This window comes from Panthera uncia, chromosome A2 (assembly GCF_023721935.1).
Source record: "Panthera uncia isolate 11264 chromosome A2, Puncia_PCG_1.0, whole genome shotgun sequence".
Taxonomy (NCBI): domain Eukaryota; kingdom Metazoa; phylum Chordata; class Mammalia; order Carnivora; family Felidae; genus Panthera; species Panthera uncia.
Window position 1 is genome coordinate 10532025 of NC_064816.1, and position 21175 is coordinate 10553199.

The 21175-nt window shown below is 59.6% G+C and overlaps 1 protein-coding gene across 1 annotated transcript in view; it reads right to left on the reverse strand.

Moving 5' to 3' along the window:
• The window catches only part of NOTCH3 (notch receptor 3), a 35677-nt gene extending 16928 nt beyond the window's left edge, over positions 1–18749 (reverse strand). Inside the window, 25 exon segments of the mRNA XM_049640076.1 lie at positions 249–814; positions 1158–1276; positions 1357–1495; positions 1497–1621; positions 1711–1837; positions 2407–2591; positions 3023–3176; positions 3324–3525; positions 3953–4178; positions 5358–5513; positions 5991–6104; positions 6327–6478; positions 6555–6747; positions 7487–7597; positions 7710–7943; positions 8603–8716; positions 9217–9330; positions 10006–10191; positions 10282–10437; positions 11043–11276; positions 11365–11487; positions 11581–11919; positions 12002–12144; positions 15979–16057; positions 18599–18749. Coding sequence (XP_049496033.1) covers positions 249–814; positions 1158–1276; positions 1357–1495; positions 1497–1621; positions 1711–1837; positions 2407–2591; positions 3023–3176; positions 3324–3525; positions 3953–4178; positions 5358–5513; positions 5991–6104; positions 6327–6478; positions 6555–6747; positions 7487–7597; positions 7710–7943; positions 8603–8716; positions 9217–9330; positions 10006–10191; positions 10282–10437; positions 11043–11276; positions 11365–11487; positions 11581–11919; positions 12002–12144; positions 15979–16057; positions 18599–18716 — 4409 coding nt within the window. The 5' untranslated portion in view covers positions 18717–18749.
• Between the last annotated feature and the right edge of the window lie 2426 nt (positions 18750–21175).

The following is a 21175-nucleotide window of genomic DNA, read 5'->3' on the forward strand; positions in this document are numbered from 1 at the left end:
CACAGTGGCACGTGGCTGGGTAGATGAGATGCACAGACAAACAGCACTCGGCTGGGCAGACAGAATACACCAAGAAACAGAGGGGGCAAACGTATGAACAGTCCCTCAGTCTAAACACGGACTGACGGTGGGGAAATGAATGGACAGTCAGAGAAGCGGGACCCGTGGATGGGCAGGTGTGGCTCAGGGACAGAGAAGACAGGGACTGAGGCGATCGATCGAATGGGTGGCAGACGGGAGGGGCTCACTTGCAGGCGCGCTCCCGGCCGCCCGCGCGGCAGTCGAAGTTGTCATAGAGGCAGGCGGGCGAGCTGCAGGCGGGGTCGCAGCGGCTGTTGTTGAAGAGGCGCCAGCACTGCAGCGCCGCGCACTGCCGCCAGGGGTCGCCCACGCTCAGCGAGCAGTCGCCGCCGTCCCAGCCGCAGCCCGGGCTGTTGCACTCGCGGTCGCAGCGCTTGTCCCCGCTCTTGGCCTCGCAGGCGGCGCTCGGGCACAGCGGCTCCTCGGGGGCCTCGGACGCCGCCGCGGGCACCTCGCAGCGCGGTCCGTCCCAGCCTGGCGCGCACGCGCAGCGGAAGAAAGGTGCGAGGGGCGCGGGGCCGCAGGAGCCTCCGTGGAGGCAGGGGGAGGCCAGGCAGCTGGCGTTGGCGGCCCCCGGCGGCGACCCCCGCGAGCCCCGGCAGGCGGGCCCCGACAGTCCCGGGGGGCAGGCGCAGCGCGGCCCACGGACCGTCTGCTGGCACGGGACGCCCGCCGGGCACTGCAGCTCCCGGCAGGAGCGTGCCACCCGCTCGCAACGCGGGCCCCAGAAGGGCTGGGGTAGGGGAAAGGGAGGGGATGGAGGGATTTGAAAGGGTGGAGAAGAGAGAGAGAGGAGGATGGGGGGTCAGGGCTTGAGAAGGTTGAGGCTCCAATCCCCCCAGGTCCCTCCACACCTCTCCCCTCCCCCGCCCATCGGAGGCCCCACCTTGCAGAGATAAGCCCTGCCTTCCCCAGGAGGCCTGGGGCGCCATCCCCCAAAACACGCACACACAGTCTCCAGGTATTTTCAGTATTTCTCAGGAACCCCCTTCCCTTCCACTTCTTCTCCCCTAAAGCCACGTCCTGCAACGTGGCCACACTCCCACTCCTCTCCCAGGGGCACTGATGGGACCTACCGGAACGCAGCGGCAGGTAAATGTCAGCATACCCCCAGGTCCTGGGCTGGGACGGCACTGGCCTCCGTGCTGGCATGGCTGGGACTCACAGGGAGACAGGACAGTCTGACAGCGGGGACCTGGACAAGCGGGAGCTGGTGGGTCAGCCAGTGTAGGAACAGGGGCCGGATCCCGGGGCAGCCACCTCTCCCACGCTTACCTGTGAAGCCCGCACGACAAAGGCAGCGGAAGCCCCCACCTGGGTCCTGCAGACAATCCCGGGTGTGTGCATCGTGGCAGGCACCCGGGTGACACTCATTGATGTCCGCCTCGCAGCGCAGGCCAGTGTACCCGGGGGGGGCAGGTGCAGCGAAAGCCACCCACGAGGTCCACACAGGTACCATTGTGCAGGCACCGGGGGCCCTGGTCCAGGGGTGGGCCTGGGCCACAGTCGTCCTCATTAATCTCACAGAGCACACCTTGGGGGGAGGGAAAGATGAGGGAGCCGTCGGGAAGGGATGGAGAGCCAGCCTCCCATCCTGTCCCCCAACCCCGGCCCCGGCGTACCCAGCGTTCCCGGGGGGGCAGGAGCAGAGATAGCGGGCCACGAGGTCAATGCAGAAGCCCCCGTTCTGGCAGGGCTGGGAGGCGCACTCGTCCACATCACCCTCACAGTTGTCCCCAGTGTAGCCAGCTGGACACTGCAGCGATGTGAGACGGGGACCAGCACTGAGCCCGGGGGGACACAGATAATCCCCAGGAAGACACAGAGATTGCAGTGCAAAAGGACATACAGTCCAACACACAGAGGCATGTCCGGTGTGCAGAAAACAGAAAACAGGCACACAGTACAAGGGAACACATTCAGACACAGAGGACACCCACACACGGAGGGCTACAGGCACACCCAATAAGAGGGACACACCCACACAAATGCACAGGACAGACACCCAGGAGAAACACCCACATACACCCAGACACATAGGCCCAGAGACACCAGCACGTGCATTCACACCCAAAAAGACAGGGCACACAGAGGGATACGGGGCACATCCAGGACACAATCGAAGACAAAGACAGCCCGTGGGCAGAAAGTCCCTCAGATCAACGGAGAAATAGCCCCACGAGATGACACCCAGAGACAGAAAAGCAAAAAGCCAGACCTGCCTAGAGAGAGCCACACCCACACCAGGTCACAGACACACACAAGTGTGTGCAGACACACCCAGCACGACTAGCTCCCCTCTCCTCGACTCTGGGGGCCCCTTACCTCGCACACATAACCCCCCATGTAGCCGCGGCAGGTGCCCCCATGCTGGCAGGGCTGGGCCAAGCAGGGGTCCACCTCCTGCTCACAGTGGCTGCCCGTGCGGCCTTCTGGACACATGCAATAGTGGGAATTGTCCTTGTCCACGCACTGCCCACCAGTCTGACACAGCTCTTCCAGCCGCACCCCTGCACAGAGGAGAGGTGTCAGGCACACGCGTGCCCCTCCCCGCCTGCATCACTCACGGCATCACCAAACACCCCTGCTGACCTCGGTCACCGGGGTCTCACACACATTCCATCGGGTCGTCACACATCTGCCCAGACCGCCACCGTCTCAGTCACCGACACACAAACACACACCCACACCCCAACTGCCCACACCGGCTCAGTCACACACAGCATCTCGGACGTCATCCCAGCTACCTCGTGGTGACAGAGGCATCTACACCATCCCGGCCCTGGCCAGCTGGCACACGGTCGCGCATCCACAAACGCTCAGCCACACACCCCATGCCGCCCACACGCCCTGTCATACCCGTGTTCGGCTCACATTAGCAAGAAGTATGTGCACACACACCCTCCCGAGACCCACACCCCGCCTCTGTGCTCCCCCTCACCGATCTGGGCTGCGGCCTCCCTGCAGGGCACACTCCGGATGTCACAGACGCGGCCGCTCCAACCCGGAGGGCAAAGGCAGTAGAAGGAGGCCCCACTCCGGGCACAGCGACCCCCGTTCTGACAGGGCGCGTGGCTGCACCAGTCTACCAGCGTCTGGAGGGGAAGCTCTCAGAGTCTCAGCCTCTCAGCCACGACCCCCCCTGGAAGCCGCAACCCCAGCTTCTCCAGGGTCCCGGCAGACCCCTACCCCAGAACAGCCCCTCCAGATTCCTCCCCCGGGTCCCCGGTGGCCACGCCCACCTGGCACTGAGCGCCAGTGAAGCCCTCCGGACAGGTGCAGCGGAAACCAGGGTGGGCGGCCGTGCAGACGCCCCCGTGCAGGCAGGGCCGAGAGACGCAGGGGTCGGCCTCGTGTTGGCAGTGTGCGCCGGTGTAGCCCGGGCGGCACTGGCAGCTGAACGAGTTCACACCGTCCACGCAGGTCCCGCCGTGGAAGCAGGAGCTGGAGGGGGAGGGAAGCGCAGGCTGGGTCAGGCTCCACCCCCACGCAGGCCCCGCCTTCTCGGCCCCTCCTGGGTCGGGGCACACTCCCTGAGCCCCTAGGCCCACCCCCAGCAGAAGCTGCAGCCCCAGCAGAGGTCCTGCCCCGATCCTGTCCCTTAGCCCCAACTCACCCAAGTCCTTGAGAGCTAAGGTGGGAGCCACATGGAGGCCCCGCCCCGCCGTGGCCTGGCCCTGTCGGGGACCAGCGTCCCCTAAGGTGACCTCCAAACAGACGCCCTGACCCTTCCCGAACACTGCTCCATCACGGAGCAGAGTTGTGAAGTGGGTGCCAAGCCGAGAACCCCCTTCTTGTCCCCATTCCCTCTCGCGTTGCACACCCCATCCGATGCCAGTGTCCCTGAGCCCCCAGCAGAGGCCCCACACACCTGGGGCTGCAGTCGGGTAGGTCCTGCTCACAGCGGAAGCCTCCATATCCAGGTGGGCACGTGCAGGTAAAGGAGGCCACGTGGTCGGTACAGGTGCCCGGGCCACAGGGGCTGCTCAGACACTCATCCACGTCGCGGGCACAGCGGGGACCAGCAAAGCCAGGGAGGCAGGAGCATGAAAAGGAGCCCACGCCATCCTGGCAGGAGCCACCATTCAGGCAGGGGTCTAAGGTCCGAAGGGAGAAGGCCTGGTCATACACCTGACCCCCCCCATCAGCCCAAGCTGACCCAGCCATGACTTTCACAGAGGGGAACCAGGAGGAAACCAGGCTTAACAGGGAGCGGCACATTTGGTCAGAGGGATCAAATTCTGTCCCCTCTGTGGTTTCATCCTCTCCCTCATCTGGAAACCTCACCTATGTGCAAGGAGGAAGGGGATGGGGGAACCAAAAGGTCCCTTTGAGCCGCCAAGCACACGCTGCTAGTTAGGTCTATTTAATTCCTGGGCACAGCACAGAAGGCGTCCTCCAGACCAGTGCTGGCCAGTATAGTGGCCATTGGCCACATGTGGCTATTTAGCCCTTAACATGCACCTAGTCCAAACTGGGATGTGCCATAAAACACACACTGGATTTCTGATTTTGAAGACTTAATATTTAAAAAAAAGGATGAATGTACACATATCTCAGTAATTTTATATTGATTACATGTCGAAATAAATAACATTTTTATATATTAATTTAATTAAAATATATTATTAAACTTAATTTTTTTGTTGTTGCTTTTTTAATGTGGCTGCTAGAAAAATTCTAAGTATAGATGTGACTTGCACTGTCGGTCTGTCAGACAATGCTCCTGGAGGACTCCCTGGGGGCCTATTATGTCCTACTTAACGCATAATGTTAACTTGTTCACAGCCAGAGGCAGTCTACGGGCTTCAGACAGACCTGTGCTCCAATCCCAGCTCATCCCTCTACTTGCTTCGTGACCTTGGGCAAATCACTTGACCTCTCTGGGGCCTCAGTTTCCATAAAATGGGGAAAGAGTACAGTGAAGAGAAAATGGAAGCACAGGGGCGCCTGGGTGGCTCAGTCGGTTGAGAGTCCGACTTCAGCTCAGGTCACGATCTCACAGTTCGTGGGTTTGAGCCCCGCATCAGGCTCTGTGCTGACCACTTGTTCAGAGCCTGGAGCCTGCTTCTGTGTCTCCTTCTCTCTCTGCCCCTCCCCCGCTCACGCTTTGTCTCACTCTGCTTCTCAAAAATAAATAAATGTAAATTTAAAAAAATATTTTTTTAATATAAAAAAGAGAAAGAAAATGGAAGCACAGTGCTGGGCACACCGTGTGGGCTTAAAGAACATGTTCTCTAGAGCAGCACCCACCCCGGGAACTCCCCTGAACTCACTGGGGTCACAGTCATCGATGTCCTGATCACAGGAAGGGCCACTGTACCCCTCGTGGCAGGTACAGCTGAAACTCCCTGCCAGGTTGGTGCAGGTACCGTGGGAGCCACAGGGTGAGGGGCCAGCACATTCATCCACATCCTGCTGGCATCGTGGGCCTGGGGACGGGGAATAAGGTAGTATCTAGGGTTAGAGGGTACAGGGTAGGGTCTGCGAGTACCTGGCCTTCGGGAGGAACCTGAAGGCTGAGATGGGTGAAGGCAGGAACACGCCATGCTCCCTTAGCCTTTGTGTGTTTTGTACGTGCTATTCCCAAACTGCCTTCCCCCTTCCCTTTATTTCAGTGGGTAGTGAATGAATGCATTCTGATTGAGGTCAGCCCTTCCAGGGAGCTGCACCCAAACCCTCCACCTGAGTCCTAGCTTCCCCATCCCCAGATCCCTTCCTTTCCTCCAAAACTGATCACATGGGCTGCAATTGTCTGTGTTCTGCTCGGTCCCTTCCGAGACAGAGTCTCTTCTGTCTTCTGTTTTTTCTGTAAGTTTCCCTCTGGGTCCCCAGCACCACTCAGTATGCAGCAGGGTGCAGAGGAGGTGAAGGAGAGGAGGAGGAGGAGGAGGAAGCAGGTGGTGTACCTTGCCAGCCAGGAGGGCAGGAGCAGACAGGCAGCTGGCCAGGGGCAGACTCACAGTGACCCCCATGCTCACAGGGGTTTGGAGTACAGGGCGATGGCAGCTCACACTGACGGCCTGTGGAGGGCAGGCAGAGTGAGATACTCGTGAGAGATTCCTTGTCCCCATCTCCCCCCCAGGGTCCCCACCTTGATACCCACCTCCAAAGGTCCTGGGGGTGGGGGGAGAGGAAAAGAAAAAAAAAAGGCAAACTGTAAAGGAGGGAGAGTGCAGCAGGAAGGAATGAGAAGGAAGAAGGGGGGAGGGAGAGCCTGGGGTGGGAACATGGGGGACACACACCCTGGACACCAGGGGGACAGGTACAGTGGAAGCCAATTCCATCACTGGTGCAGGTGCCACCAGACCGGCAGGGCTGGGATTCACAGGCATCTCGAGCAAGGCTCTGGCTGCATCGGGGGCCACTCCAGCCAGGCTCACACATGCAGCGGAACCTGGAAGGAAAGGCAGTCAGGGAATGCCTGTGGGCAGGGAGGCGGCAGGGGACCAGGGGATGGGGAGAGGCCTCACCCTCCGGGTGCATCGTGGCAGACACCGTGACTGCAGGGTTCTTGGGCACAGGGATGGCTCGTGGGAAGGCAGAGCGGGGGCAGGGAGCCAGGTGGGCAGAGGCAGCGGAAGCCATTTTCCCCATCCACACAGGAGCCTCCGTCACCGCACGGGCTGGACGCACACTCATTGATCTCCACGTTGCAAAGGGGCCCTGGAGAGCACGAAGGCAACTTCATCCCAGGACAAGGACGATGGTGCCAACAGGGAAGACAACCTTGCCCCATTTAGCATGGCCACATCCTTGAGCAAAGACAATCTCATTTTCACAGTGCACGAGCTCTTGTACAAACTAGGGCAACCACCTCCTCAACCTAGAGCTGCCTTGCCCCAGATCATACTCATCCCCAAACTTAAATGAAGTCACCTTCATTTTCACCAAGGATTACTTTGGCCCCATGAAGAAACATGCCCATCCCTGAGTCCGGACACCCTCGTCTAAGTTCCAGGATAACCTTGAGCTGATACGGGGACACCCTCAGGCCAATGAGAGAGCATAACCTCAGGACTAAGTGTGGACAATCTCATTGGACAAGCATATGCAAAGAGGGGCAAACTCAGCAAAAAATAGGGTGATTTCACCTTTGCCCCCAAAAGACCCCTTTCTGGGTGGCTCAGTCGGTTAAGTGTCCGACTTCAGCTCAGGTCATGATCTCTAGGTTGGTGGGTTCAAGCCCCACATAGGGTTCTGTGCTGACAGCTCAGAGCCTGGAGCCTGCTTCGGATTCCGTGTCTCCCTCTCTCTCTGCCCCTCCCCCACTCATGTTCTGCCTCTCTCTCTCTCTCTCTCTCTCTCTCTCTCTCTCTCCCCCTCTCTCTCAAAAATAAGTAAAACAGTTTTAAAAATTGTATATTAAAAAAAGACCCCCTTCCCATGGCAGCCACTTGCCCACCTGTGAAGCCAGGCTGGCAGACACAGTCATAGCGGTTGATGCCATCCCGGCAGACTCCAAAGGTGCAGGGGTTGCTGGCACAATCATCAATGTTCACCTCGCAGTTCACTCCTGGGGAAGGGGAACATGGCAGGGTTGGCCACCACTGAGCCCCACCAGGGGCACCGTTCCCTGTGCCCCTCCAGATATACGGTTTCTGCCCCAGCCCCGCCTCCAGCCCCACCTGTGGTGCCGGGAGGGCAGCGGCAGAGATACTTGTCCACCAAGTCTAGACATTTGCCTCCGTGGCGGCAGGGCTGGCTGCGGCACTCGTCCACCTGGCTTTCACAGCGTGTGCCTGTGTATCCCGGGGCACAGGCGCAGGAGAAGCTGGCGATGCCATCCACACAGCGCCCGTGGTGGCACGGGTCCGGGGAACAGTCATCCACGTTGCGCTCACACAGAGTGCCTTCGAAACCTGGGCGGGGGGGGGGGGGGGGGGGAGGGGGAGGGGCACCCCCCCCCCCCGCCCCCCCCCCCCGGCGCCCCCGGGGGGGGGGGGGGGGGGGGGGGGGGGGAACCAGAGGATCAGGCTCCACCCACTTGCCAAGGTCCTGCCCGCAGCCGTGGCTCCGCCCCAATCCTGGCCCACCTCTACCTCTCGCCCTGCCCAGCTAACCAGCAGGAGGTGGGCTCAATTCAGGCTCCGCCCCTAACTCCCTCCAGCGACAGGCTCCAGGACACGCCCCTGGCCAAGACACTTCCACAGATAAATCCCATCCCTCGCTGTACCCTGCCTCCAGTCCTTACACTACCAGCCCTGTTCCGCCTCACTCTCTGCTCTGGACTGGAAATGGGGACACATGGGAAGTGCCTGGGGATAGAGGAGTTTGGGAGCGACACGCCCCCTCTACCTTCTAGCACCAAGTATCTGCCAGACCCATTGGCCCCAACCCTAGCCTTACCGCTGCTAAGGTCCATCATTGGCTCCACTCCCTGGCTCTGTCCTTGGCTCTACTGAGGTCCTGCCTTGCTGCAGCCCCGCCCCCAAGTTTTCCCCAAGGCTGTTATTTGCTTTCTGTCTCTCCCTTGCCCCGCCCCCAGACTCTTGCTGGCCTATCAACGGCCCTCTCTCACCCTCTGCGCAGCGACATTCGTAGCCATCGGGCTGGTCCACACATTTGGCTCCATTCCGGCAAGGTGTGCTGGCGCACTCATCCACATCCAGCTGACACATGGCCCCGCTGAAGCCTTAGGGTAGGGAATGGGACGGGCAGAGGCCCAGACCGGGTCAGAGAAGTCACCCGTTGCCAACCCTGCCTTGTTTGGGTGGGATGACTGTTCACTTCGTTTTAAATTAATTTCAGGGGCGCCTGGGTGACTCAGTCGGTTAAGTGTTGAACTTCAGCTCACGTCCTGATCTCGTGGTTCGTGAGTTCCAGCCCCGCGTTGGGCTCTGCGCTGGCAGCTCAGAGCCTGGAGCCTGCTTTGGATTCTGTATCTCCCTCTCTCTCTCTCTCTCTCTGCCCCTCCCCTACTCACACTTTCTCTCTTTCAAAAATAAATAAACATTTTCTAAAAGGTATAAAACTTTTGTAAAAATAAAACAATAAATTGACTTCAGTGGTGTTCATAGCATGTGGTTTCTGTTACGATAGCTGCCCACTAACATGGTCTTACAGGCTCCCAACCTACAGCCTTTGCCTCTGCAGGGACCTGTCTTTTTCAGGCTCCCTGGCCAGGGTCCTCACCCGAGGGGCAGGTGCAGCTGAAGCCATTGACTCTGTCCTTGCAGACCCCGCCATTAACACACGGGCTGCTCTGACACTCATCCACGTCCACCTCACAATAGGTGCCTGTAAAGCCTAGGGAGTGAAGGAGGGGGATTAGGGCGGTGGGGGTTAGCCTCTGGCCTAAAGGGAGAGCAAGTGGGAAGGTATTCCCTCTCCCACTCTAGACAGTTCCCCTGAGCCTTGCTTGGCCTTGACCCCCAGCCCAACCCTAGATTCAGCTTTTGGCCTCATGGTGGACCTTCACCCAGCTGAGGCTCCAACCGATCCAAGGATGATGAGACCCCACATGGGCGTTGCCTTCAGACCGCCCTCTTCCCTTTGCAGTCCTTAGACTATGAGGGGTCCTCAGCCACCAGCCCAGGGCCCACCATAGCCTTGGGCCCGGCCTCAATCCCACCAAGACTGTCTGCAGGCTCCACCTGGACCCACACCAGCCCCTGGTCCCGCCCTCATCTCACCCCCTGGTCCCGCCCTCATTTCATCCCCACCCTCCAGTGGATCCTATGGCACAGACTCCACTCCCAGCCCATCTGAGGTTCTAAGGACTCCATGTGACCACACCCCTAGCCTTGCACAAAGATTCTGCTCTGGCCCAGCCCCCGCCTCCTTCCAGGCTTCAGTCTCTCAGGGTCCCATTGCAGACCCAGTGTCACTGTGTGTGTGTGGGGGGGTGCTCCTTGCTGTCTGCAGGCTTCCCTCGCTCACCCCCAGCCTCAGGCTCCGCCCCCACCACACCCCCCCACGCACCTGCCATGCAGATGCAGGTGAACTGGCCTATGCGGTCGAGGCACGTGGCCTGGTTGCGGCAGGGCCCCGATAGGCACTCGTTGACGTCGGTCTCGCAGCGCGGGCCTGTGTACCCACGGCCACACTGGCACAGGAATGAGCCCTGTGTGTTCACACACCGGCCCAGGTGCTCACACGGGTTGGCGCCTGCAAGAGCAGGCACCGCCAGTGTGAGTGGGGGTGGCTAAGGACCTGCCTCTCCCCTCCCTCCCAACTCTCAGACCGCGCCCCCCTCACCAATGGAGCACTCATCCACATCCTGGTCACATGCCCCGCCGGTGAAGCCTGGTGGACAGGTGCAGATGGCCCGTCCGTTCACCGGGTTCGTGTCACAGATAGCATCCTCGTGACAGGGGTTGCTGACACAGGCGTCATCCAGATGACACAGAAGCCCTGGAAAGGAACAGGCAGAGTTCAAGGGCGGACCCTCCAGCTCTGCCCAAAGGTCCCACATCCCCCACATATTGGTTTGTGCTTTGTTTCTATTAACCTGCAGGGTATCCAGTAGGCTATTTTTCCCGATCATTTATAACGCAAACTTCCCAATGTACTGAAGAGCTAATTCATACACCCACCACCTAGCTTCAACTACCGTAAGCTCTATGTACCTTTTTCCTGAACCGTTTGCAAATGAGTTGGAAACACCCACATATTGTTTTAAAATTTGTTGACTCCTTTTCTGATTCTATACCCTCAAGCCTTGGCTTCTGCAGTAGCCTCTCCCTGACATGCCCTGCCCTCCACACCCAAGTCCCCCTCCCAAGCACCTTCCCTGACCCTTTGCCACTTGCAAAGGTCCCCTCTCCTCGGTCACGGGATAGCTCTCCATTCCCATGGCTACTGCCCCGGACTGTGGGCCGGCATCTTCCAGGCTCACCCTGCACCCCATAGCTGGCCTCCAACCTAATCATCCTAACGCTCAAGTCAGACTCCATCCTTTCCCCCACCGTGGAACCATCACTGGCTCCCTGCTGCCTGCAAGGAAAACAGCCACTCACCAGTCTTGCCCATGGGACAGGCACAGTAGAACGAGGCCACGCGGTCATGGCAGGTGGCCCCATGGAAGCACACGGCCGTGGCACAGTCATCGATATTCTGACTGCAGCTCTCGCCTGTCCAGCCGTTGACACACACACAGCTGTGGCCACCCAGTGTGTTGAAACAGGTGCCCCCGTTGTGGCAAGCATTGGGCTGCAGCTGGCATTCATCCACGTCCTCCGTGCAGAATTGGCCTGTGGCACACAGACACGCCAGTCCAGCCACCGAGCTGCAGGCACACCCAAGGTCTGCCACCTGGCTATTCTCGGCCCTGGGGCTCACCTGTCCACTCAGGAGGGCACTGGCAGTTGTAGGTGTTGACGCCATCCACACATGTGCCCCCATTTAGACAGCGGTGCCCTGGACAGTCATCCACATTCACTTCACAGTTCTGGCCCTCGAACCCTAGCAGAGGAAGAGAAGGCAAAGATGGTCAGTGCCAGGCTGGCCTGCTGTCTGTCCACTCCTGCTGCCCTCCCCAGGGAGCGGCTCCCTCACCAGGAAGGCAGGCACAGTCGTAGGTGAGGTCGCCACTCTGTCTACACGTGCCCCCGTTTCGGCACGGCGAGGGGGCGCAGGGCACTGCAGCGTTCTCACACAGTGGCCCCGTGTAGCCAGCTGGGCACTGGCAGCGGAAGGAACCAGGCGTGTTGAGGCAGGTGCCACCGTGGCGGCATGGCCCTCCCACCCGGCACTCATCCACATCGCTTCGGCAGCTGCGGCCCTGGTAGCCAGGCGGGCAGGAGCAGAGGTAGCGGCCATCGGGCCCCACGGAGCAGCGGGCACCATGGGCACAGGGGCTGCTGAGGCAGGGGTCCGGCAGGGAGCAGTCGGGACCTAGAGGGACCAGGAGAGGGTGAGCTTGGGCCATGCCCATCCTCGCCTGCCTTGGGCTCCCCTCCCCCAGACCGTCCCTTACCCCGGAAGCCACGGGGGCAGCGGCAGGAGAACCGGGCAGCGCCTGCCACCACCGAGCTCTGGCAGACACCACGGCCAGCACAGGGGCCCGAATGGCAGGGGTCCTCCAGCTGGCACCGCTCGCCCACCCATCCTGGAGGGCACCTGTGGGCAGAGATAGCTTAGTACCGGGCAGTACTAGGGTGGTATGGGGCAGGAGAAGCCCAGACACAGATACACACAGGACTGGCAGAAACACCAAGCAGGGGCGCCTGGACCGCTCAGCCAGTTAAGCATCGACTGTGGATTTCGGCTCAGGTCATGATCTCACGCTTAGTGAGATAGAGCCCTGCATCCAGCTGTGCTGACCGCAGAGCCTACTTGGGATTCTCTCTCTTCCCCTCTCTGCCCCTCCCCTGCTCGCGCGCTCACGTGAGCGCGCACGCACTCTCTCTCCCTCTCAAAAATAAATAAACGTTAAAAAAAACACACACACGCAAGCACACAGCCCAACGAACAGGCACCCTCATCCATCCATGCAACAAATATTCACTGAGTACCTACTATGTTCTTAGCAAAAGGAATGCAGTCGCAAACACAAGAAAAGTCGCCCCCCCCCACCCCTTATCCTCACAGCCAAGTTGGGCAAAGAGAAGACACACAAATAATGAATTATATAACATGCCGGCATGGGGTGGGGAGGGCCACCAAGAGTTTAGTGGGCTTTAAGCGACGGCCCCAGAAAAGAAATGCCCATGTCCCACAACATGTGACTCTGACCTTATTTGGAAAAAAGAGTCTTTGCGGATGTAACTAAGTGACAGACATCAAGATGAGATCATCCCGGATTTTCTAAATGGGCCTTAAATCCATTGGCAGAGGGAGATCGGGGAGGAAGCGTTAAAGGCCATTTGAAGACAGAAGCAGATATGAGTGTTGCACCCACTAGCCAAGGAGCACCTGAAACCACTAGAAGGTGGAGGAGGCCAGCAAGGACTCTCCTGCAAAGCCACTGGGGACACACTGGCTGCCAACACCTCGATTTCAGACTTCTGGCCTCCAAAACTGTGAGAATAAATTCCTGTTGTTTCAAACAACCCAGCTTTTTGGTGGTTTGTTATGGCAGCCAGGAAACTAAGACACAGGATAAGGGAGATGAGTGAAGAGGGAAGGCAAGAAGGATATTTTCAGACTGCAGAAGGTACTGTGTGAGGAAGAGCCTTCCAGGCGGAGAGAAACACAAGGTCTCAGACTCCAGAAGACAACCTCTCAGGCACACACACACACACACACACACACGCAGAAACATACACAGTTGGACATACTGGCCTAGCGAACATTCAGACCCTAAGCCACAACGCAGTTCACAGCCACAGCTCTGTGTGGACAGACCCTAACTCTCCCACATCCTCCTGGCCTTTCCTGGAGGCACATTCGACCCTTCCTGCCATTGGGAGGGGGAGGTAGACACCAGTTCTGGCGCCCTCTTACTGGGATAGAGTCCTTCAGCCTGCAGCCCCTTCCCCAAACCGACCAAGGCAACCTTGAGTAGGAGGGAAATAAAACAGTTGGTCTTGAGACCGGAAACCTCCAGAGAGACACCGGCGGGGGAGGGGGGAGGGGAGAAGCCGGGATAGGAGGGGCAGGGGGACGAGATGGAGGGGTGGAGAGGGGAAGGTTGGAATGGTGAGAAGGCCCAGACCCCGCCCCCGACGCTGCCCACCCCTCGCGCAGTCCCTCCCTCTGGCTTGTCCCAGTCGCTTGGGGCTAGCCTCAGGCAGCTGACTCAGTCCCTAGCGTCACCCACAAGATTCCCCCCACCCTGGCCCCCAGTGAAACAGGCCAGGGCAGGGCAGGGGTGCCGATGGTGTCAAGACGGGAGGGCCCGGCTCCCAGACCCCTCCCCAAAGACCCTCAGGGCAAGGACGTCGGTCACGACTGCACGCCGAGAGGGGGCGCGCCGCGCCGGGCTCCCGGGATTGCGGGTCCCACCGCCAAGCAGGGCGCGGCCGCGCGGGCCCCCTCCCGACGCCCCGGGCGGGTTCCCACGCTCTGCGCCCCGCTCCCCTGCCGACCGGTCGGGCCGGTTCCAGCCTCCGCCCGCGCCCCGCCCCACTGACTGGGCTTTGGGGGAAACCAAGGCGGGGGGGTTGGGGGGGGGAGAGGAGACTTGGTTGGGGGTCGGCGGGAGGGGAAGGGAAGGGGGTGCGGCGAGGGCTAGGAAACAGACACCAGGGCTTGAGAGGCTACTTCGAGGAAGAGGTTTGGGGGATCCGTGGAGGGGTGACAGATGGGGGCGTCCCTGAAAAGATACGAGTATTTAGAATCTTGAAAGAGACTGGGGGGCCGTGGGGAGTGGTTCCCACGGTCCACCTCCGGGGAGAGCCCGCTCCATCCCGGGTAGTCCGGGCTCCGGGCGGCCGCGCGAGCCGGTGATTCACCTGTTGAGGGGCAGGGCAGCTGCGGCAGCATTCACCTGTCGGCAGTATTCCAGGTGCGGAGCTCCACGGCGCAGGCGCTCAGCTCCGCGGCTCCGCCTCCCAGGTGTGTGGCTCCAGATAAGGTCACTTTTTCCCTCACGTCCCACCATGGCAGACTCCCAACCCGAGGAGCCCGCTCAGCCAGGCTGAGCCCCCACCTGGGTGAGCCCAAGTGGGGCTCCAGTCAAAGTACGTGTGTAACTTCAAAGGGGCTCTCCTGGATCTAAAGTCACCCCAGAACCACCCAGCTTGGGCCTGGCACACATGGTCTTGAATAAATGAATCCGTTAATGAATCAATAATGGCTACTAGGTGACGGGCTATTACTAATGATGATATTATAAAAGGAATCAAGCATTTCCCCCATAACCTTGAGACGTTGCCCTCTATGGCACCTATTTCCTGAGACCCTACCATCATTATTATTATTTATGGAGCATTTACTGTAGGCTGAGCACTATGCTGAGTTCATCACATCAAAATCAACCTCATAAAGAAGGAAGTACTGCCCCATTTTCCAGATGCAAAAGCTGAGGTTCAGAGAGCTCAAAGCACCTGCTCAGGGTACCCCCGGGTCCATAATTCAATTTTTTGATGTTTATTTATTTTCGAGAGAGAACGAAAGAGAGAAAGCAAGTGGGGGAGGAGCAGAGAGAGAGAGAGAGAGAGAGAGAGAGAGAGAGAGGCGGGAAGACACAGAATGCCAAGCAGGCAGGCTCCAGACTCTGAGCTGTCAGCACCAAGCCCAATGAGGGCTTGAACTCATGAACCTGGAGGTCCTGACCTAAGCCAAAGTCAGAGGCTTAACAGACTGAGCCACCCAGGTGCCCCTCCCGGAGCCCAGAATTCAAACTGAGCTCTGTCTCCCTCTGCTCAGTTCTTTCCCAGCCCCTGCTCTGCTCCTCCCAGCCCTCTGCCTTGCCTTGTATGATCCAACAACCGAATTCTTGAAATCCTTCATGGTCACAAGCCATGAAGCAGCACCCCTATTTCACAGATGCAGTGAGATTCAGAGAGAGGTGACTAACCCAAGGTCATGGTGCCCCCATGACCCCCACCACTGTGCCCCCACCACTAAATGTTGATATATGGGAGGATCCAGTTGGGGTACCCTGTACTGCCAAGCCACTGGGATTGGTCCCTGAAGATCTGTTAATTGAATAATAACTACCTCCATCAGAGGCTTTACGTGTGACCTCAGGCGGCCAACAACTCTGTGAAGCAGGTGTTAGTGTGCCTGTTTTCCAGACAAGGACGCTGAAGTTTAAAGGGTTTGAGTCCCAGGCAGTGAGCAACACGATGTGGGATTTGAACCCAGGCCAGGCGGCCTGCAGAGCCCTTGCTCTTAACCTTACTCAGTTCTTAACCCTGCTCGATTCCAGTGGGGAAACAAGAGGTTACCCAAGCCATACACAAGTAGGAAATGGTAGAGACACCCATGGTGGACACAGAGGCCAGAGGAGAAGACAGACTACCTCCCCACACAGGACCCACTGATGGCTCGGAGCCAGGCACTCACAGGCAGGCAGCCTCCCGGGAGGGCAGCTGGGTGCAGCGACCTCCATTCATACACGGGCTTCCGTCCAGGCAAGGGGGGGCTGTGGTGGGGGGAGGGAGGCGAAGGAAAGTGGGGGGTCAGCCAGGCACCCAAGAAACCCCAGCTCAGAGTGACACAGCCCATCTTTCCCTCCCCCAGGCAACAGCTGCCACGGGCTGGGGGTGTCTCTGTGGGGCATGGAGCCCCCCCCACCCACAGTTCCCACGGCCCCCCGCCCCAGCCCCAGCTGTTGGGGCTGCAGCTGTCCCTGCCCGCTCAAGCCCTGGGAACCACAAGGCAGGGGCGGGCAGGAGGAGGTGCTGACTCGTGCCAGATGTGGGGACTCAGGAAGCTGCCAGAATGGGGGGTGCAAAGGCAGGAAGTGAGGGTGCTGAGTGTTAAAGGGAGGTCTGGGGCTGTGTGCCCAGATCCCAGGGTAATGGAGAGGGCAGGGTAAGGAGACCTGGGGCCATGGTTCTTACTTTCCCCGATGTTGGACATCTACTCCAGCTGGGCAGACCTGAACAGGGCTCTGGTGAGAGGGGCCAAGGCAGGTACCCCTTGCACAGCCAACACTGGGTGTTACAGGGACAGGGTGTGGTTTGAAGGGAGGGGCGGCTGGCACTAGACATGTGCTGCCCTGTCCAGCGTCCCCATCCCTGAGGGCTATGTCCCTCTGAGGTGTGGCAGTCTAACTGTCCCGCCAGACTGGTCTGGGGTGTGGCTGGGTGTCAGCTAGTGGAGAGTTGTGTGTGACGGCAGGTGTGGGGCCTCTGTGTGTGTGTGTGTGTGTGTGTGTGTGTGTGCGCGCGCGTGCACATGAACGAGTCACAGATAGATGGAAAGAGAGGAGAGATGGAGGGAGACAGAGAAAGACAGACACAAAAAAGGAAACTAGAAGCAGGCTGCCTCAGAGAGGAGACAGAGATGACAAAGACAGAGGGAGAGACAGAACAAGGTGAGCTGGAGAATAGGACAACATGGCCTGTGTCCCCTTCCTCAGGGGACAAGCAGAGACAGGACACTATCACCCAGACAGGGGCCGGTGGGTGTTTGTGAACTCACCCAAGGGGCCACATGAGGAGCCACATGTGTGTGTGCTTCAAGTCCATGGGTGTCCAGATGCCTGTGCATGTATGTGCAGGCTGGATGTGTTGTGGGTCCCTGCATGTGAACCAGTTATCTGGGTATACAGCTGTGCGCCTGTGTGTGACCTGTGGATCCTCAGGTGGGTCTGTGTATGGGCTGGATGTGACTGTCTGTCTGCATGTATAAACTGGGTGTGGGCATATCTTGGATCGTGTCTACATGTGCTCAATGTGTGCAGGCGACGTGTGCAAGGCCCGGGGCTGGTGATCCACGGTACCTACGAACACGGGTGATTGCAGGAGTTCGTATGTCAGTGTGTGAGCTGCGTATCCACGTCTGCGGATGTCGTGTGTGTGCGCACGTCTACATCTCTGTATGTGTGACCCAGGGCTGTGTGTGTGCCTGCGAGTGTGTGACAGGCCATGTGTGTGCGCGCTGGCCCCGCGGGGGCGGCAGCTCCTGCCCGATCCTGCCCGGTTGGGCACCCGGCTGGGCGGTGGAGGCCCTTCCCTCCCGGCGCTGAGCCCCGCCGCGGCTCCCCGGGACCCCGGACCCCGGCCGCTCGGCCCGCGTCCCTCTTCCGCCGGCCAGGCCTCCCTTGGGGGGTGTGCGCCCCCGCAGCCCCCGCCCAGGCCCCGCCGCCCGTCCCGCTTTGTCTGGCAAAGAAAGCGCGAGGCCGGCCGGGGGGGAGGGGGTGTCTAGACGGCGCGGCCATTGTCCCGAGCGGGGGAAGGGAGAGCGGGGAGGGGGAGGGGCAGGGGGCCCGGGCCGGCTGGGGAGGGGCTCGGGCTGCGGGGACTGGGCCGCTGGAGCGGAGCACGTGGGCTCGCGCCCCCCCGCCCTCCTTTTCCCTCCCCTCGCGGGGGCGGGGTCCCGGGGCCGCCAGGTCCCGGCGGCCGGGGGAGGGAGCGGGGCCGCGGGCGGGGAAAGGGGCGCGGGCGCCGCTGTGGCTCCAGCTCCGACTCCAGCTCCGGGTCTTGCCGCGCTCCGGCCTGAGAAGTTTTCCCCGAGTTCAGAGCTCCGAGAACTTCGCGCCCCCCTCCCCGTCGCCCGCCCCGCCTGGCCGACCCTGGGTGTGTAGGGGGGCTTTTGTGCGAGGGGTCCCCAGCCTGGGGGTCCTGAGGCTCCAGTTCGTGACCTTCCCAGGACTCCGGACGGGCGTGCATTGGGAGCGTGCTCCATACCCTTGATCCCCCCGATCTCGCGTCCCTGATCCCTGCACCTCAAGTTCCCAGCCCCTGATTCCTGGGTCCCTTCACCCCCCCCACACACACTCTGATCGCTCCCGGATCCGTATTCTGCGGACCTCTGGGGCCCTGCCCCCTCCCCCCATTGAGTCCCTGCACCCCCGGGATTAGCACGTAGCCCCCGGACTCCTGTGCTCACAGCCCCTGCTCTGGTCCTTGGCTCCGAGGCCAGCCCTCCAGCCCCAGACTCCGGGGTCCTTAAACTCCGCTCTTACCCTCCCCCAACCCACCCACCCAGTCCCGACCACCAGGTCCCAGCCCCTCACCTGCAGCCCCGGGCCCCGCGAGCAGTAGCAACAGGGGCAGCGCCCGCACGGGCGACAGCGGTGGCGGCGCCGACATCGGGCGACGGCGGCGGCGGCGGCCCCGGGTCCCCGGCCCCATGGCGGCCGGCCGCGACCCTCCCTCCTCCCTCCTCCCTTCTTCCCTGGGCTCCGGGCGCGTCCCGGGCCAGCCTCCGCGCCGCCAACTTCGCCAAAGTGAGGCTGCCGGGCCGCCCCGCCCCCAGCCCTGGGCGGCTCGCCCCGCCCCGGGGCCGGCCCTGCGCTCCCCCGCCCCCCCCACCCCCACCCCAGCCCGGCCTCCCGGGGTCCCTGCCCACCCTCCACCCACACAGCCAGGGACCCGCAGATCCTTGGAAATTCAGGCCAGCCATGCGGTGAGGCGTGGGCTGAACCCACACTGACAGACACACCAGCTTCGTGAACACCCACGCTCCCAACACACACTCAGAGCCCAGGGACGCACACAGAGCCAGGGCACAAACACAGATCCACAGATCCTCCAAAACTGAGGCCAGGCACGTCCTAAGAATCTCATGCGCACACAACCACCCTGCTCCATTGCAGACGTATGCACAGAGCTTCACGGGGACTTAAGATATAAAACACAAACCCAAAGCTCAGGCCCAGCCAGGCCTTGAGCCTGGGACAGCATTTGCAGCCTCAGACCTCAGACACACATTAGGAAGGAGACCCATGCATGTGTGCGCACGCGCTCACACACACACACACACACACACACACACACACACACATCTTCTTACTCTCAGCTCTCCTGGAAAGCACCCCTCTTCCTCCTTACTACCCTGTGTGAACCCCAAAGGTCCACCCCAGCCCCCAGCCCCACCCATTCCCCTCACAGCTTCTCTGCTGCTCAGCCTTGCTCAATTTGATCAACTGTCTTTTCCCAAATCAGTCATGCTGCAAAGCCTCCCTGCAGCCCACTCTGTCCATGCGGGGATAATGGGGACCCCGAAAGGCCCCAAGCCCAGCCCTGGAGGAGCCCTCATTCCACGGAAGAAAAAGCCCGACACAGAAACCAGCAGCTCTGGGGGTTCAGAGCTGGGCCAGAGGGAGGGACAGAGTGTGGGAGGGGCACGCAGAGGGGTTGGTGAGGGCCCTGCTTGAGGGTAGTTACTGATTTGTTCATTCATTTATTCAACAGGTGGGTATAAATCTCTGGCTTTATGTCTGGCTTTGTTCCAGGGGCTGGGGGTATACCTTCCTCCCCGAGAGAGGGCTCCCCAAAGGAGGGTCCAGTGGAGCTCAGCCTGGAAGGCTGAACTAGAGAGGGAAATGGCAGCAGAGACACAGGTTTGCACCCACAGGAGGAAGCAAAGAAAGGAGGAGGAGTGGACAGACCAGGGGTCACACGGGGCACCATGAGGAGGAGGAGAAAGAGGCCAGGCTGTCCCCCATGGTAATTTGGCTGCAGGGAGGAGGGATGGGTTGGGGATAAGGCGCTGAATCCGTGGAGCCTAGGGGTCACCTACAGGGGCTGAACATCTAGAAGCCACGGTGGGAGATTTTCACCAGAGCAGCCCAGAAAGCTTCAGGCAACTTTTAACCTTTTTATTTTAAAATCATGTCAAATGCAAAAAAAAATAAAAAATTAAAATAAAATAAAATAAAATAAAATAATGTCAAATGCAGAATAGCATAATTTCCACATGCCCTTTGTCGGGATTCGCCAACCCTTTCCACGCTTTGCCACATTTGCTTGATCTGGATCGGTTCCTCAGCGTTTCCCTGTCTCTTGTGATATTAACATTTTGGGAGAATCGAGGCCACTCATTTCTCAGAATGTCCTCCAGCGGGCTGGCCTGCTCAGTCCTCCCAACCAGGGAGTATGTCTTTGTCCAGAACCACAGAGATGGTGCTGGTCCTCCCCAGTGCCTCGGATTAGGAGGTACTTGACATTAGTCCCCAACACTGGGGGTGTTACACTTCGATCACTTGTGTGAAGTTGGCCAACTTTCCCTACTATCAAGGGACTGTTCTCTTCCGTCCCCTCCTCCCATAATAAATAAATATCAGTATCACGTGGGGAGATACTTTGAGACGATGTGACTATCCTGGTGCCCATCAAATGTTCACCCGCTGGGTTGGGCACGTATTTATGATTTCCTCTGAGGATTTATGAAAAACTTGAGACAAAATTCACATAAAATTAACCAATTGCCATTACAAATTTTTTTAATGTTTATTTATTTTTGAGAGAGAGAGTGTGAGCTGGGGAGGGGCAGAGAAAGAGAAAAAGACAGAATCTGAAGAAGGCTCCAGGCTCCAAGCTGTCAGCACAGAGCTGGACTCGGGGCTTGAACCCACGAACCAGGAGATCATGACCTGAGCCGAAGTCGGACGCTCAACTAACTGAACCACCCAGGTGCCCCATCCAAGACATTTCTATCACCCCATCCCCTAGAGCAGCCACTCCCCAGCCCCCTCCTCCAGCTCCTGGAAGCCACCAAATGGCTTTCTCCCTCTCCCTCTATGGATTTGCCTAAACATTTTATATACATGGAATCAGACAGTGTGGGGCCCTTTGTGTCTGGTTTTTTT